We start from the raw sequence: 15,792 nt of genomic DNA on the forward strand, positions 1-15,792 counted from the left end.
CCTAATCTATAAACTGGTTTTCACACAGATTTAAAAAATAAACGCATTACACTAACTGGGAATTTCACAACCAACAAATTTTCAGAACTGCGTATTGTTGCTCTTTTGTTGAATTAGGGGCTGAACGCACTGAAGCACGCCGTTTGCGTTGAGAGGCACCTTTCCCTTCTGCATGCTGCTTATGCGCCCTGTGCTCTTTGCATTATTCCTGTTACATGCTGTGCGCTCGCAGTTGAAAAAAGGGTGTTACGTCGGTAACACAAACCGTTAGATTGCCTCATCACTGTTTTAATGTCCAGTCAAATACACGCAGAGGTGGAGTTTCTGTTGCCTAGCAATATAAAAAGCACACCGCGTTTCTTTTTTCAATAGCCCCTTTCATACATGCAGACCTTTCCAGATTTTCCAATTTTCCTGAAAGGGGTGTATGTGTGAAGAGGCCCTTTTTGAAAATACAGTTAAATTTGTTCTGGCAATTTTCTGGAAAGAGAAGCTGTAACATTACCTGTGAACGCAGGAGGAATATTGCCGTAAAAAGTGCATCCATGGTTAATAAGTGAGACATCTATTCCAGCCAATCAGATCATTCAGACGCATTTACATCTGCGCAGTTTATGAAAATAAAAACCTTTGAATATTTTTCAAGACCCATTTAGCAGCTAGATGTTAGTCATATGAAGTTTCTATGTTTCTTCTTGATGCCAACAGTGGGGGAAAAAAAAACAATAAAATGCTGATGATAAACCGCTATTTGTTTACCTTTAATCTCTACTTTATGCCAGAATTTACAAGTATTTAGAAATAGATGTGTGAATGGTCTTTTTTAGAAAGATTCCGTAACGCTCTTGCCTGCATGAACAAGTTTTTTTTTTTTGTTTTTTTTTTAATGTACTAGTAAAGTTTTTCCAACTTTGGCAAACAAAAAAAAAAGCAGTGTGGTGCGCCTTGTCACGTTTTTGGAACAGAAAAGCACATTCGGTGTGATCGGCCCCTTAAATGCTTTTATTCTCCTCATTTTTAGGTAACTCTAGAAAAAAGTGCCTTCTTAATGATTACAATGTAAAACTATTTTAAAATGTGTTCACTGTAAACCTTAACATTTTTATATGTTTCCTATCTAAGAGAAACTGCCAATTATAGCATCATGTGCAATTCAAACACTTACAAATCGACTTGCTTAGGTGATTTTCTTTTCCACTTGAATAAATTAAAGCCTTCGCCCTCTCTCTCTCCACATAATCAATATTTTTGACATCAAAGCCAAAATTAATTCTCTTTGAGGAACGAAGAGAGAGCTGGAGTGCAACTACGTGTTAGTCAAACAGTTCAGCGAAAACTCATTTTACTGTAATAGCAAAAGCTCGGCCATGTACTGATGACAGGGTTCCGGGTGCATATAAGCCCGAGGGCTTTCAACTACAACAGATTCCCATTGCCTTTAATCCCCAGCCATTTATTCATCCTAGAATAACCTTCAATCCTCACTGTCAGTTTCCCACTACATTGGGGGCCCGGGCTTAACACAGCAAAGCTTTTAGAGAGGCTCAGTGGGCACTACAGACACGGACATAGCAAAGCTTTCAGAGACACAACAGCCACAAATCATGATACACCAGGTTTATAACCTGTACTCCCACCAGTCAATTAAAAAAAAAAAAGAGGAGGAGGAGAAGAAATTGAATATGTTTTTTATTCTGAACAATTTTGGGATTCACTAGAGTGCCAGGTGATTATTTTCAAAATTTATCTTTGATAAACTCTTTATACCTAGTTCTGTATTTTACTTTACAATCTAGATTCCGATTGGCTGAATGGTTTGTATGTAAACAGTGTAATGCTCAGGTAGGTCTAGTCAGTTTAAAACCACCCTAATCGCAGCCTACATTTAAAAGCACTCACGGCATGGATTATCCCCTTGTTAATCTTGACATAATGGGAGACTAAATGTCAGACTATGGAAATACCCATTTACTTTGATCAAAGATAAGCTGGTTAAAAATTCAGATTTTAACGACTTAAGATGAACTACATTTTAATTGTCTGTTAAATGTGATCCACCATACTATAAAAAAATAATATATGAAGAGTTTAGATGCAAAACCCTCTAAATCCATCAGACCTCTTTTCTTGTAAATGAGTATTTTCTATTAGGCTTCTCTGATTAGATTCAGAAGTTTTATTTTATATGTAATGATAAGGTTATAAGCAAGTAAATAAAATACTTTTTTTTTTTATTGTACTTTAGACAATAATCTGGTTTTTAACAAGGTAAATTTTCTTTTGTGGCAAAACCAGCTAAATCTACAAGTGCTTTTTGTGCAAAAACCTCTAAATCCACCTAATAGGACAAGACATTATAATAAGTTGAAAATCACTAAAGATGCTATTAGAAATCATTTTACCAAACATAAAACGCATTACAAAAAACATCTCAAATTAATACATAAATCTAGTAACCCCTGAAAAACCAGGGACTAAGCAGAAGGAAAATTAATGAATGAAAACTGTCAAGTAAGTCCATTAATTAATAACATTAAAATGGACATTAATAAAGTTCTAACAATCTGTTGTCATTTCTGATATTTGGGATATAGATTTAATGTAAGTAGAGCAATGTAAACATTGTAAGCATTGTATACTAAGCTTGTTAGATACAAATAATGTAGTGTAAAAACATTGTGAAACATCAATATGTGCATTGTGCATTAATATAAAAAGCTTATCAGACATATAAGTAATATGAAGCAATATAATTAATGTTTAGCTTTATGCATTATATTTCTCTTTTTTTTTTTTTTAAATAGCTTTAATAAGCAAATAAAACACAAGGTAGATCTAATGGACAAAAATAGGATGTCTCTTAATTTTAGAAGCTGTCATCCATTAATTCATACCATACTCGCGTTCTTGGTCTCTTTTCCTTTTCTTGTCTATCCTGATAGCATCCATGTGGGATAAAACAACAGCATCTTAATTTTGTCTATCCTAAAACAGTGTTGCCATTTAATGCACAGTAAATCGGTCTCATTCAAAGTCACTGTGCAAAAACAAAAGATGAATGCATGCTACACTTCCGACTGTACATTGTGTTTTATAATTCTTTTTAGTTTTGAGATAAGGGGTGATTTCATTTACCATTTAGTGTCAGTCAGACAGGTTTGTGCAATTCATGTACTACGTGCCTAAAGCATTCGCTCAATGTCACTAGCCCATTTTTGGTGGAAATGGTGTTTAGCGGATTTTGCATCTGAATTCTTCATATATACTTTTTATTTGCAGACAAAGTTAAAATTGACAATTCCATGAGCAGCAACAAAACAACTGTGAGTAATAATATTCTTTTATTTTTTAACTATTTTATTAACTATTTTATGAATATTCTTAGGAGGTAGTAGGGCTGCGGGCGCTTTAGCCTAAAATCAAAATCTTGATTAAAATTAATAAACAATTATATTTGGTTTTTGCTTATAGTTCACTGACAAGTTTTGTATAGTGAATATTCTCACATATTACAAGTGAGACTTTTGAGGGTGCATTACTTGACTTTAAAATAATTTAAGTAAACACACACAATTTTTTATCTATGATTCTTTATTGAACATCAAAGTTGAACAACTGAAATTAAAACACACATTGCCTTATGCAGAGTTTAGACTGCATGATTTTAGCCCCGATTTTGACTCGCCGACAGGTTTAAAAAAAATAAATAAATAAATAAATAAATAAAATATTTAAAAAAAAAAACATTTAAAAATTTTTTTTTAAATAATAATAAATAAAAAATTAAAAAATAAAAAATAAATAAAATCACAAGCAAATTGGTGCTCATTCACGCGAGTGACAATCACACAATTCGAACTATGAAAAGACGTGATTCGAGAGAATCGCAGAGGAGTCGCCGATGCCTGTAAGATATTTGGCGTGCTAAATATCAGGAGCTGTCTGCGATTCAAATCATGCCTTGTGAAATGAGTTGACTGAAAATAATATCGGCGATAGGCTCCAGCCAATGAGATAGCAGCATCTCTGAGGGAGCTCATTTTCAGTTTATTATTTTGGACCCAAGAAATGTCCAAATAAAACTAGTGGAAATTTGGCAGGAGTACTCGTGTCTGTTTGACATGTCATGCGAGCAATATCACAACAGGGTCAAAAAAGAAAGCTGAGGAGAAATTGCTAATTCTCTTTAAACCCAGGTGAGCAAATATGTACATTTTCTACCTCATTAAAGGCTTCTTTCTTGTTATGTAGTTAATAACAAAAGATATACTACATGTTTTTGGCTGTGAGACGTAGTTTGGACGAAGTTGTCGGCGATTCTTCCTATTGTAAAGTCATGCATTGTAAAAGCCCCTGTCGCCGATCTATCTTGCAGTGTAAACAAAGCAGCGACAAAACGCTAATCCAGATAGTCATGCAGTGTGAAAACATCTGTGACACGACTGCTTTGAAAATCATGCAGTCTGAACTCTAATCACAAAGCTTGAGCTACAGGTTGTTGTAATGTGCAATGAAAAAAATTTGAGAGATGCACGGGTATGCAAAGGCTGTGCCAGACAGTACGTGTGTGCTTGGCAGAAGTATAATATAAGTATAAATTAGCCTTAACAGATCAGTGTTACAAGACTCAACACACGATAGAGAAAGTAAATAAAAAATTGACCTTGAAAAATTTGATTGATTACAGGTTATAAATGTCTATTTCATTTGCTTTTCGATCAATCACCCAGCCCTAGGAGGTAGCGTGAATGCATTTTACACTGCAAAGCATAATATTATGAAATTAAAGCTTTTCAATCATTATCAAAACCCTGAATTAGAATTTTTTCTAAAGTTCGTCCATAAGGGGCATGGCTAATTATATTTGTTGTCTACATTTGATTTAGATTGAGCAAAGTTATGCAAAAAAAATATTTCACTTAAAGCTTGGAGCTTTTGTCAAGTGCTAAATATCTTCTATTGTGTTTCACAAGAGAAAGAAATCGTCATACAGGTTTAAAATGGCATGAGGGTGAATAAACAATGACAATTTTCATTTTTGTGTGTGTGGTTGTTGTTATTGTTTGTTTTGCTTTGTAATCTCCCTTTAAGCACTGTACAGTTGGCCTGATTTGCCTTCCGGTGCCAGCACACACTTAACAGCCGGAGAACAAAGAAGCCCTTAAAATGGTTATTTGTAATGCAAACACATTCAGTGATTCAGCATAGAAACTCCACTAGCATACCCTTTTCCCCTCTATCATTAATCAATCAATAGCCAATTTTGAAAGCAATTTATGACAGCCATGTATAAACTACAGGCAAAGAAGAACAGGAGACTATTCTGTGTTGTTATTCATCACAGTCAGATCATCATCAATCAGATGTCATCAAAAGTAAACAACGAAATTCACACTCAACTAAATAAATAAATAAATTTTGAAAGGTTTGGGAAAATCGGTCTCTAGGGATGTATAGCTTTAGGTAAGATTGTTCATAGAAATGAATAGTGAAAACAGAAACTTTGAGAGAGATGCAGTATTGGGACACTGGGCATTCATTTAATTCTGGCCTCAGGCAAGCCTTAAGGGTTCCAAAGAGCAGAAACACCACAGCTTGAACACTTGATGCTTTTAAACACAAAGTGGAGTAGAATGCAAACAGGGCAGTGCGCTGCAGTACTTAAACCTTATCAGCAGGGTCAGTTCACCCTTAAAATTGAAAGTTCTGTCAACTATTACTTCCTTTAATTGCTGCAAACCTACTTAGCTTTCCTTGGTGACTTTTAGGTAGGGCTGCACAATATATCATTTTTAAATATGGCCAATATGCATTAGCAGGAAGTATTGAATGCAGTAAAAACCACGCAGGGGAAGGCAGGCACTACAGTTTTGAGTGTGATTTTATTAAATATGAATTAACAATAAGCAGCAAATGAAAGTTTATCATTTCCAATGGCTTGTTTCTGTGTAAACATTCCAATCAAGTTTAGAGCATTCCATTGCAAGAAACTACAACCTTTGTAACTTCACCAAATATTAATTTATTTTTACAGTGAAGAATATGAAGTGTTCGCTTACGTTTAAATATTCAAATTCCAAACCTGAACACTGTTCAATTTGGGGAAAATATCTAATTGCAATTTTTTTTTTTATTTGAGTCTAATTTTGTAGTCAAAATGCAGCTCAATAATCTTATAGTAATAATATCGTAGCTTCTTACTGCTAAAATGCAGTGTTAAAAAAAAAGAAACTGAAAATATATTAACATACTCCAACATTTATTCAAATTTGTTTTTAAATATTCAAAAATTTAATTTATTATTCTCTAGAGCAAATAAAATTTCCTTTCAGTAAACAAGTTCAACTCAAATAAATTAGGGAGATTCATTCATTCATTTTCTTTTCGACTTAGTCCTTTTATTAATCTGGGGTCGCCACAGTGGAATGATTATGCAGAATTAGTTTTACGAAGCGGATGCCCTTTCAACTGCAACCCATCACTGGGAAACATCCATACACACTTATTCACACAGTCAATTTTTGCATATGCAATACACCTACTGTATACCACAGGTCTTTGGAAACTGAAGCACTCGGAGGAAACCCACGCAAACACGAGGAGACAAATTGACAAATTAGGGAGATAATGTGTGTTATTATACATTTATAATATTATATAAAAACAAAAATAATAATAATTATAAATATAAAGAACACTCAAAAAAACTAACCTGGTTTATAAGAGGCAGATTAAAAAAGTTAAAATTGGCCAGACTAAAAGTGTGCTCACTCAATTGGCTAGTAAGACTATCACACAAAGATGGCAGTCACGCATTTGCTCTGGGAGGGGGGAAATAAATACTTAGCTAATTAGCTAATCGCAACATTTCAAATCGCGACTGTGATCCGATTTCGATTAATTGCACAGCCCTACTATTAAGTTTTATATTTATTTAATCTTCACGTATTAATGTACACTAATATTTGTTTACTATATTTTTATGCAGACCACCCCAATTAAGGCTGCACGATATTGGAAAATTTTTACATTGTGATATTTTGTTTTGCTGCAATCCAATTTCATCAGATGGCTTAAAGGGTGTAAATTTTGTATAAAAATAAAATTGCAAGACTAATTACAATATAGCACAGAAAAAAAAGTAAATAAACAGTTACTTATGGTTTTCCAAAGAGTCAAACAGTATTCAAATACAGAAATTTAGTTATGCAAAATAACACTATATATAGTCTTCATTGTATCAGTCAAATTTTTCTTCATTAAAGTTGCAAACGTTTTACGTTATTGTGCCTGAATGAAAGTTGACACTTTCTTGAAATGCCTTTAAAACACGTGCATAACCACAACATAGTGAAACTATCATTTGCATTACAATGACTCCACAAATCTCATGTATACTCAATTGTTGACCAACTATAATCCCAACTTAACATTGCATATCTTGCGATGTTATGATGTGACTATTGCAGACACACACTTTGAAGTATTAATGCCGAAACAATATATTGTGTAGCCCTAAACTCAATTATTCAAAGTAGAGCTACTTAGGTCCTCTGGTGAAAAAGTTTTTTTTTATTTATTTTGAGACAAAGAAAAAAAAAATAATAATAATAATAGGACTGCATATTTTGCATGGTTCTTTGTGAATGAGCATCACTGTTTGGTTTACCACAAACATACTCGTTTGTAGCTCGTGATTTAAACGTCTGTGGTCTCACTCAACAAGTACATTTCACAAAAACTTCATCTCTTGATCTTCACCGAGAGTCGCAAGCACTTCATTCAACCAAACCAAAAGTTTGATTTATCTTGAAGAAATGATGACAGAAATATAGCCCTTCAATCAACTTTATTCAAAAACAACTGATCCAGCTAATCAAGTCCTTCAGGCTTATTTGAAAACCACAGGCATGCGTGATGGAACAGGGCAGAAACTAGAGGCCCTGTCCCAAATGGCACACTTCAAGTGCACTTGCAGTCTTGCAGAAAATAGCTGTCGTTTGTCAAGTCCACAGGACTGTAGGGTGTCCGATTTGTCACTTTAGCCAGAAGGATGTTTGCAGGTATGACTCAGATGAGCATTTCTACCAGACAAAACATGATTGCCTCACAAAACTGAAGACCACCAAAAAGGTTAGGGTGCCTTTTGGGATATGGCCAATCTTTATTGGACAGTGGTCTCGCTGGAGTTGAGTTTGACAACTCTGCTCCACAGTTACTGAAAGATTCTTTGCTATATACATCAGCATATTACAGATACACATTATTTGTTTATTTATTGCAACATATGTTTTGTTCTGCTATTCTCTTCCGGAAATGCAAGGGATTCGCTCTTGACATGAATTGTAGGCTACCGTATATTTAGTAAATTGGGATAAACTTTAAAATAAATTAATTGCAAAATGTAAATTCTGAGACAAAAATGTCTATATACTGTAGCATTTCATTCAAAGTTTCCTCGTCATTCCAAAAATATTTTGTTGCTTTTTAGTTCCTGCTTGACTTGTCTATATATTATACAAAATCCTCTTTGTCTGGAGCAAACATCCACCACTAACAAATTTCTCTCCCAATGACCACCAATCATGCCAATAACAGTTTGGTGCTTCTCTGTTTCTTTAAATTAATGAATTTCACCAATTACAAAGAAAAATATTTCCCCATTTCAAGAAGCTGTTTCAGAGTAACTAGAATTACGAAAAGTATCATCCTTAATTAGGTTACTTGAACTTTCTGAATGTTTCATATTAACATTAAGAATTTAGCTTAAACATGTCATATTCCTTGCTATGGCAGCCTTTGAGCTGTGTGACCACATTGGTTGTTAAAAGATTTTGCAGATTAGGGTTGGGCCGATAGTCAATGCCATCATCCATCGCCGATGGCCAATAGACAACACAATGCTGAGCCGACATCACAATCTATTGCCCCGGCCCCGTTGCAAACCCGCTTGCGAAAAATACACACTCAGGCACAGTTTACACTAGTACGTCTTAGTGTTAAAATGGCATTTTAGAACAAAAATGATCCACATCCACACCGTTTTACCTAGCATTTCTGAACAGCCCTCCGTCCACTAAAAACGCACGTCACGTGACCCCACACACTCAGACACACAGACACAGATGCACGCTGTCATGCGCTCCTCTAAACTCCAGGCAGAGAGCAGTGCACGTCGGAGAGTTTATGAAGGATGTATCACTGGAGCGCATCTCACTACAGTTGTTAAATATGATATTTAGACATCCCAAGTCTCCCGGAAGTTCCAGGAGTTTCTATGCATTTGCAGGACTGACATCGTACGATGACAAATTGGTCGACATCACCCAACCCTATTGCAGATGTTCCACATCATAATTGTTTTGTAGTGTACACTACTTGCAAACAAGTAACTTTTTTTTTTACATACAGCACAAAACTAATGAATTCTCACATCTTCTTCTGAATGACAGCAACACATAATTGGACCTGACCACTATAATACGTCTACTGTACCTATTTTGCTTATTTTGAAAAAAGTGATGCACTAAATAAGACATTTTTAAACCAGTGTAATAGAGTTCTAATATACACTTTTGTGTGAGTTTACATTATATTATATTATATTATATTATATTATATTATATTATATTATATTATATTATATTTTAATAAATACAGCGCTTCCCACACATAGACTTTACTTGGGCGGGCCACCCAGGTATATTAATGACTGCCCAGATATATGTGGTGATAAATATATATATTTTTTTTTACTAATATTAGGTCATACTTTTTATTATCATCATGTTTTTTTTATCTGCCCAATATAACCAAAAACCTGTGATCGATTAAGTAGTGAAAACTTCTCTGACTTATTGCAGTTTTGTTCTGTGTGCACATGAACCGTCAACACTCTCACAGGTAAACTTGCATTCTCTGCAGAGACCCATAAAGACACGCCTTTTTGGGACTTTTGGGAAATCTCCAAAAAATTCCAGGATTTGGCATTTGGTTTCGCTTTCTACTGCTGTGCCCGCTCAAGCACAAAGAATAAAGTGAATACAATAACTTGACTAAGTAATTACCCAAACCTGCCTTGTTACTGTAACCTAATTAACCTAGGTAAATCTTTAAATGTCACTTTAAGCTGTATAGAAGTGTGTTGAAAAATATATTGTCAAATATTATGTACTAACATCATGGCAAAATAAATCAGTTATTAAAACTATAATGTTCAGAAATGTGTTGGAAAAAATGTGTTCTCTTAGGGGCAGAGGGCTAATAATTCAGGGGATTTAAGAATTCTTCAATTGTTTGAGATATATACAGTATACGTGTGTGTGTGTGTGTGTGTGTGTGTGTGTGTGTGTGTGTGTGTGTGTGTGTGTGTGTGTGTGTGTGTTCTTTCAGAGTTTCAATGCTCATTCAGTACATTTACAAGCACACAAGGTGTGTTTGTGTGTGTGTGTGTGTGTATATGTATATATGTATATATATATATATATATATATATATATATATATATATATATATATATATATATATATATATATATATATATATATATATATGACAAATATACAACTTGTGTGCATGTAAATGTATTGAATGAGCATTGAAACTCTGAAAGAACTCCTGCAGCCATTGAAAGAATCTACAGCACTGACATACCACAAAAAGAGAGGGTGTGCTCCCATGATCCTTTGTGCTCCAAGTTAGAGGGCAACCAGTGACAATAGTCTGGCTCTGAAAGAGTCTGTAAGTGCTTCTATCTCACATGTCAAAGAGACATCGAGTCAAAACAGCTCAGAGCAAGAGCACACTATCATTAAATATTGAGTGAACATGACATCGGTTTCCTCTGAATCATCTTCCCCACACACCGAGATCCCATTCATTTAAAGCCAATTCAAGACAAACCCCTTGAATAAAAGCTCGTCAATAACTAACCCCCATGCAAGCCTCCCACACTCTTCTGTGTGCCAGACTCTTTGACATGGAAATGAAAAAAGAAGGGAGGGTGAAGATTTCAAGGATCAGCTGCTTCTGAATTAAAGCTGTTAGTGTTACTTTTTCATCGCATGTTTCACTCAAGAAAAGGAAACTTTAATCAATTTCAAAAGCTGAATGTGATATCCTACAAGAGAATGAACCCTGGTCACGTCTTTACACAGCCAACAGACGATTTTACAGTGAGAGGCGAGTTTAATTAAAGTTTCCCAAAGTTCAGGAAAAGCGTAAATCGTGCAGCACTAAGACTCGGTGGCCCTGTTCTGGCCTGTAGTGGATGTGACACATGATGAAGTGTCAAAAGATTTGCCTTGACGCCGGATGATCTGCGTAAAGCCTCTTGAGAACAAAACTATGAGTAGTACATAATATAACACACCGAAAGGCAAATGAAGTGATTCAACTATGTCAAGTAACTAAAAAAAACAATTTCTCATCAGAGAGTTTCCATAGAACAAAACAAGAATATCTGTTTAAACTCGCCACTTACTGTGATAGTAACTTCATGCTTTTTCAGCCGATACTTCAAACTCTTCATGTTGTCCTTTTGGTTTTATAAACGAAGAGCAACGTTGTAGGTTAAGAATTAAATATATTACAACAACAGCTGCGGTTTACGGTTTGGTTTGTTTACGTAAAAAAACAACAACTTTTAACGTCCAACAAGACACAGCGATTTTCACCTGACGCGAAACACCACCAGGCTTATCTGGACCCAGTTCCTAACCGACAACGGCGTTGCCCAATGCAAGCAGGGAATAGTGGAATAAATTATGCTTGAACCAATCAGGCGTCAGAGGGGACGGGACTTCCTCGTGGTCCCAGCAGCGTTTGAAATTGCAACAGGGAACAACAGGAGATGCTGTGCGCCTGACGTCACCCTTACCTGGAAAAGGCTGGACTTTGATACAGAGTCAGAGAGACTTGAGATAGATTGTGGAAAGTATTTATTTCATATCAACACCTGGACAGCTTTGGGTGGAGTCATGGGCTACAGTTCAGCTAAGAAATGTTATAAAGCCTACAATATAGCCTGTGTGGTGTAGTGATTTTCAATATAAATGTTTTGAAATTATTTTTAATAATTACAGCGTTTGTATTAATTATAAAAATGTTATTTGCATAGATAAATCATCAATAAAAATGCTAATTAACAAATATTAGTTTGTAGTTATTTCTGGTGCAAAACCATAAATGATAATCGACACTACTTTTTTTTTTTAAATGCCCGAACATGGTTTGCACCATTATTCATTTGGGAAGAAATCAAACACGTTTATCATTGGTTATATTTATGCCACTCAAGAGATGTGTTGCCCCCTTCTGGCCTTAACAAGAACAAAAGAAACGAGATGGGAGTGATGAACTTGCTTTGCTTCCACTTCATTTTTTAGTATGCGCTTACATTTACTTACAATATACCGTACTTAACTAGAACAGCACTGGGATAACTGCAGGTTAAAATCGGGTTTAGGAGTTGCTTCAGAATTAATAAGTTATTGCCCAGCTATTTTGATTAAAATGTACATAAATGTTGAACTGACTCTAAACAAAAAAGCGGATGAAGCCACAGCCTTCAACAATAGTACAGTGAATAGAAGAATGTGAATCCTTATATTCATTCATTCATTTTCCTTCAGCTTTGTCCTTTTATTCATCAGGGGTCGCCACAGCTGAATGAACCGACAACTTACCCAGCATGTTTTACACAGCGGATGCCCTTCCAGCTGCAACCCAGTACTGAGAAACAGCCATACATACTCATTTTGGTTTAATCAATTCACCTATAGTGCAAACTCCAAACAGAAATGTCAACTGGCACAGCCAACACTCAAACCAGCAACCCTTTTGCTGTAAGGTGACAGTGCTAACACCTGAGCAACTGTTTCGCCCTGAATGGAGTACATGACTGCCCAACTTCAATTAAAATTGGATAGGTTTGAAACTTTTCTCCCGTTCCACCACATCCCAAAGGTGATCTAATAGATTTAGATCTGGTGACTGTGAAGGCCATTTGTTGAACATTGCCATGATCAAGAAACCAGTCTGAGATGATTCATGCTTTATGGCATAACACGTTTTCTGCTGGAAGTAGCCATCAGAAGATGGGTACACTGTGGTCAGACATGGTCAGCAATAATACTCAGGCAGCCTATGGCATTGACACGATGCTCAGTTGGTACTAATGGGTCCAAAGTGTGCCTAGAAAATATCCCCCACACCATTACACCACCACCAGCAGCCTGAACCGTTGATTTAAGGCAGGATGAATCCATGCTTTCATGTTGTTGATGCCAAATTCTGAACACCATCTGAATGGCAGCAAAAATGGAGACTCATCAGACCAGGCAACGTTTTTCCAATCTTCTATTGTTCATTTTTGATGAGCCTGTGCAAATTGTAGACTCAGTTTCCTGTTCTTAGCCCTCAGGAGTGGCACCCAGTGTGGTCTTAAGCTGCTGTAGCCCATCTGCATCAAGGTTCGACGTGTTGTGCGTTCAGAGATGCTCTTCTTCATACCTCGGTATTTGAGTGGGTATTTGAGTTACTGTTGCCTTTCTATCAGCTGGAACCAGTTCTGATCTCTGACCTCTGGCATCAACAAGGCATTTGCACCCACAGAACTGCTGCTCAGTGGATATTTTCTCTCTTTTAAACCATTCTCTATAAACTAAGAGATAGTTGTGCGTGAAAAACCCAGTAGATCAGCAGTTTATGAAATACTCAGACCAGCCCGTCTGGCACCAACAACCATGTCATCTCAAAGTCACTTAAATTCTGATGATCGGTCTGAACTGCAGCAGATCATCTTGACCATGTCTACATGACTAAATGCATTGAGTTGCTGCCATGCAATTGGCTGATTAGAAATTTGCGTTAATCAGCAGTTGAACAGGTGTACCTAATAAAGTGGCCGGTGTTTGTGTTTGCATGTTAATAGTTTACAGCTATTGCCCAGTGATGGGTTGCTGCTGGAAGGGCACCTGCTGCGTAAAAGATGTGCTGGATTAGTTGGCAGTTCATTCTGCTGTGGTGACCCCAGATTAATAAAGGAACTATGCCGAAAAGAAAATGAATGAATGACTAATTTACAATTAACCAATTTGAAATTACTGGTATAAAACAGCACACTGACATATTTATGGTAAACAAGTGTAAAGGTTGCCTTTTCCTATAAACCTGAGCAAAATTATGAATGTTGTCATCTTCTGTGAGTGTGAGTGTGTTTATGTGTGTGTGTGTGTGTGTGTGTGCTTGGTTACTACAGATTGTATCCAGGAAGTGAAAGTGACAGATTTGGAGGGAAAGGCCTGATCGTCCTTGTATAAGCCTTCAGGACAAGCTTTATTTAGCAGGAAATTTGACTCACACTCTCTCTGACAAATTTTGGTTCCTGGGCACAGTGGGCAGAATACTGTCACAACAATATTACAGTGAATTTGGTGAATGACCGTGGTTCATATGCTAAAAATCTGCCCTTTAAAGATCATCGATATCCATTTGTTTTCTAAAACTTTGATTAAATCAGTTACATTCAGTTAGAAAAATGTTGAGACTTTATGTGCAAGTCTCTTTTCAATAATTTGAGTCAGGAAGCGCTTAAAAGGGCTAGATGTACACAATGAATGGCTCGTCATCAAATGTTTGACAGTCCTGTGGGCAACATCTTGCAGCCTTCAAATCACAGTGAAAGATTGGTGCAGGAAAAAATAATTTACTCTCGTCAACTTTAAGCTTTAGGTGTCAGAGAGGGATGTAGACGTATTGAGAATAGGCAGTATAGTGCTGGGTTATGGAACATTCTACCAGAAATGTACATTATCTGTTCATGAAACAAAAACATAAATACAGTGAATAAAAAGTATTTATTTCCCTCCAAAAGTGTCTAAAATGGACTGATGGTTGATTTCTGTGAGTTGTTCTGTAAAGGAGTATGTCATTCATTTAGTTTTCAAATTGTTTTTCTTTATTAAAAACACTTTACAAATGTTCAAACCCTGTCATTGTCCTTGTCCTCAGCCCAACTGAACCTACAGCTTTAATAGTTTTGTTAGGCTAAAAACTGTTATTTAGAAAACATACTTCAGAAATAGCAATTATAAGCTTTCATTCATTCATTTTCTTTTCGGCTTAGTCCCTTTATTTATTAGGGGTCACCACAGCGGAATGAACTGGCAACTTATCCAGCACATGACACATGACACATTGACTTAACAAGTGACATTATTTGACGGAGAAGCTAATTGCGATCAATGATGTGTTCTATTACTGACTAGTATGATTTCATGCTTCACTGTAAAAAATGATGGGTTCCACACAATGTGTTCATGTTGTCCAAATAAATCGATTAAGTTAACTTATTTGTTTTTAAAAATTTAAGTAGATTGAACATAAAAACAATTAAGTTTTCCCTCACAAAAAATAACTCAAGAATTGTGTTGATTCAGCTCATTTTAAATAAGTAAAATAAACAATGGGCATGGGACAATAAGCGTTTTCAAAGTATACCGCGGTTTAGAAAAGTCAAGGTTTTAAAACCAACAAAATGTTCTGCTCTACCATTTCTAAAGTATGTGTAAGATTTTTTTATTTATGTTTTTTTGTTTGTTTGTTTTTTAGAACAGCAGTATCTTCAGCAGAAAAAAAAATCTAAAAATGTTGTTTAAATTGTAAAAAAAATAAAAAAATAAATCTGTTTTTGAATCAAATGAAGACAGCAGAATAGTCAATAATTCATTTAGCCTGACATGTTTACTCTTCCAGAATATTTTAAATGTATTTTTGCTTTTTACCCATACA

The 15,792-nt window shown here is 35.6% G+C and overlaps 1 protein-coding gene across 1 annotated transcript in view; it reads right to left on the reverse strand.

Moving 5' to 3' along the window:
- uacab (uveal autoantigen with coiled-coil domains and ankyrin repeats b) overlaps nt 1-11,703 on the reverse strand; it is a 73,185-nt gene extending 61,482 nt beyond the window's left edge. Inside the window, exon 1 of the mRNA XM_087261359.1 lies at nt 11,483-11,703. Coding sequence (XP_087117485.1) covers nt 11,483-11,530 — 48 coding nt within the window. The 5' untranslated portion in view covers nt 11,531-11,703. The remainder of the gene's footprint in view (nt 1-11,482) is intronic.
- Between the last annotated feature and the right edge of the window lie 4,089 nt (nt 11,704-15,792).

This window comes from Danio rerio, chromosome 7, assembly GCF_052040795.2.
Source record: "Danio rerio strain M-AB ecotype USA chromosome 7, GRCz13ab, whole genome shotgun sequence".
Lineage (NCBI taxonomy): Eukaryota > Metazoa > Chordata > Actinopteri > Cypriniformes > Danionidae > Danio > Danio rerio.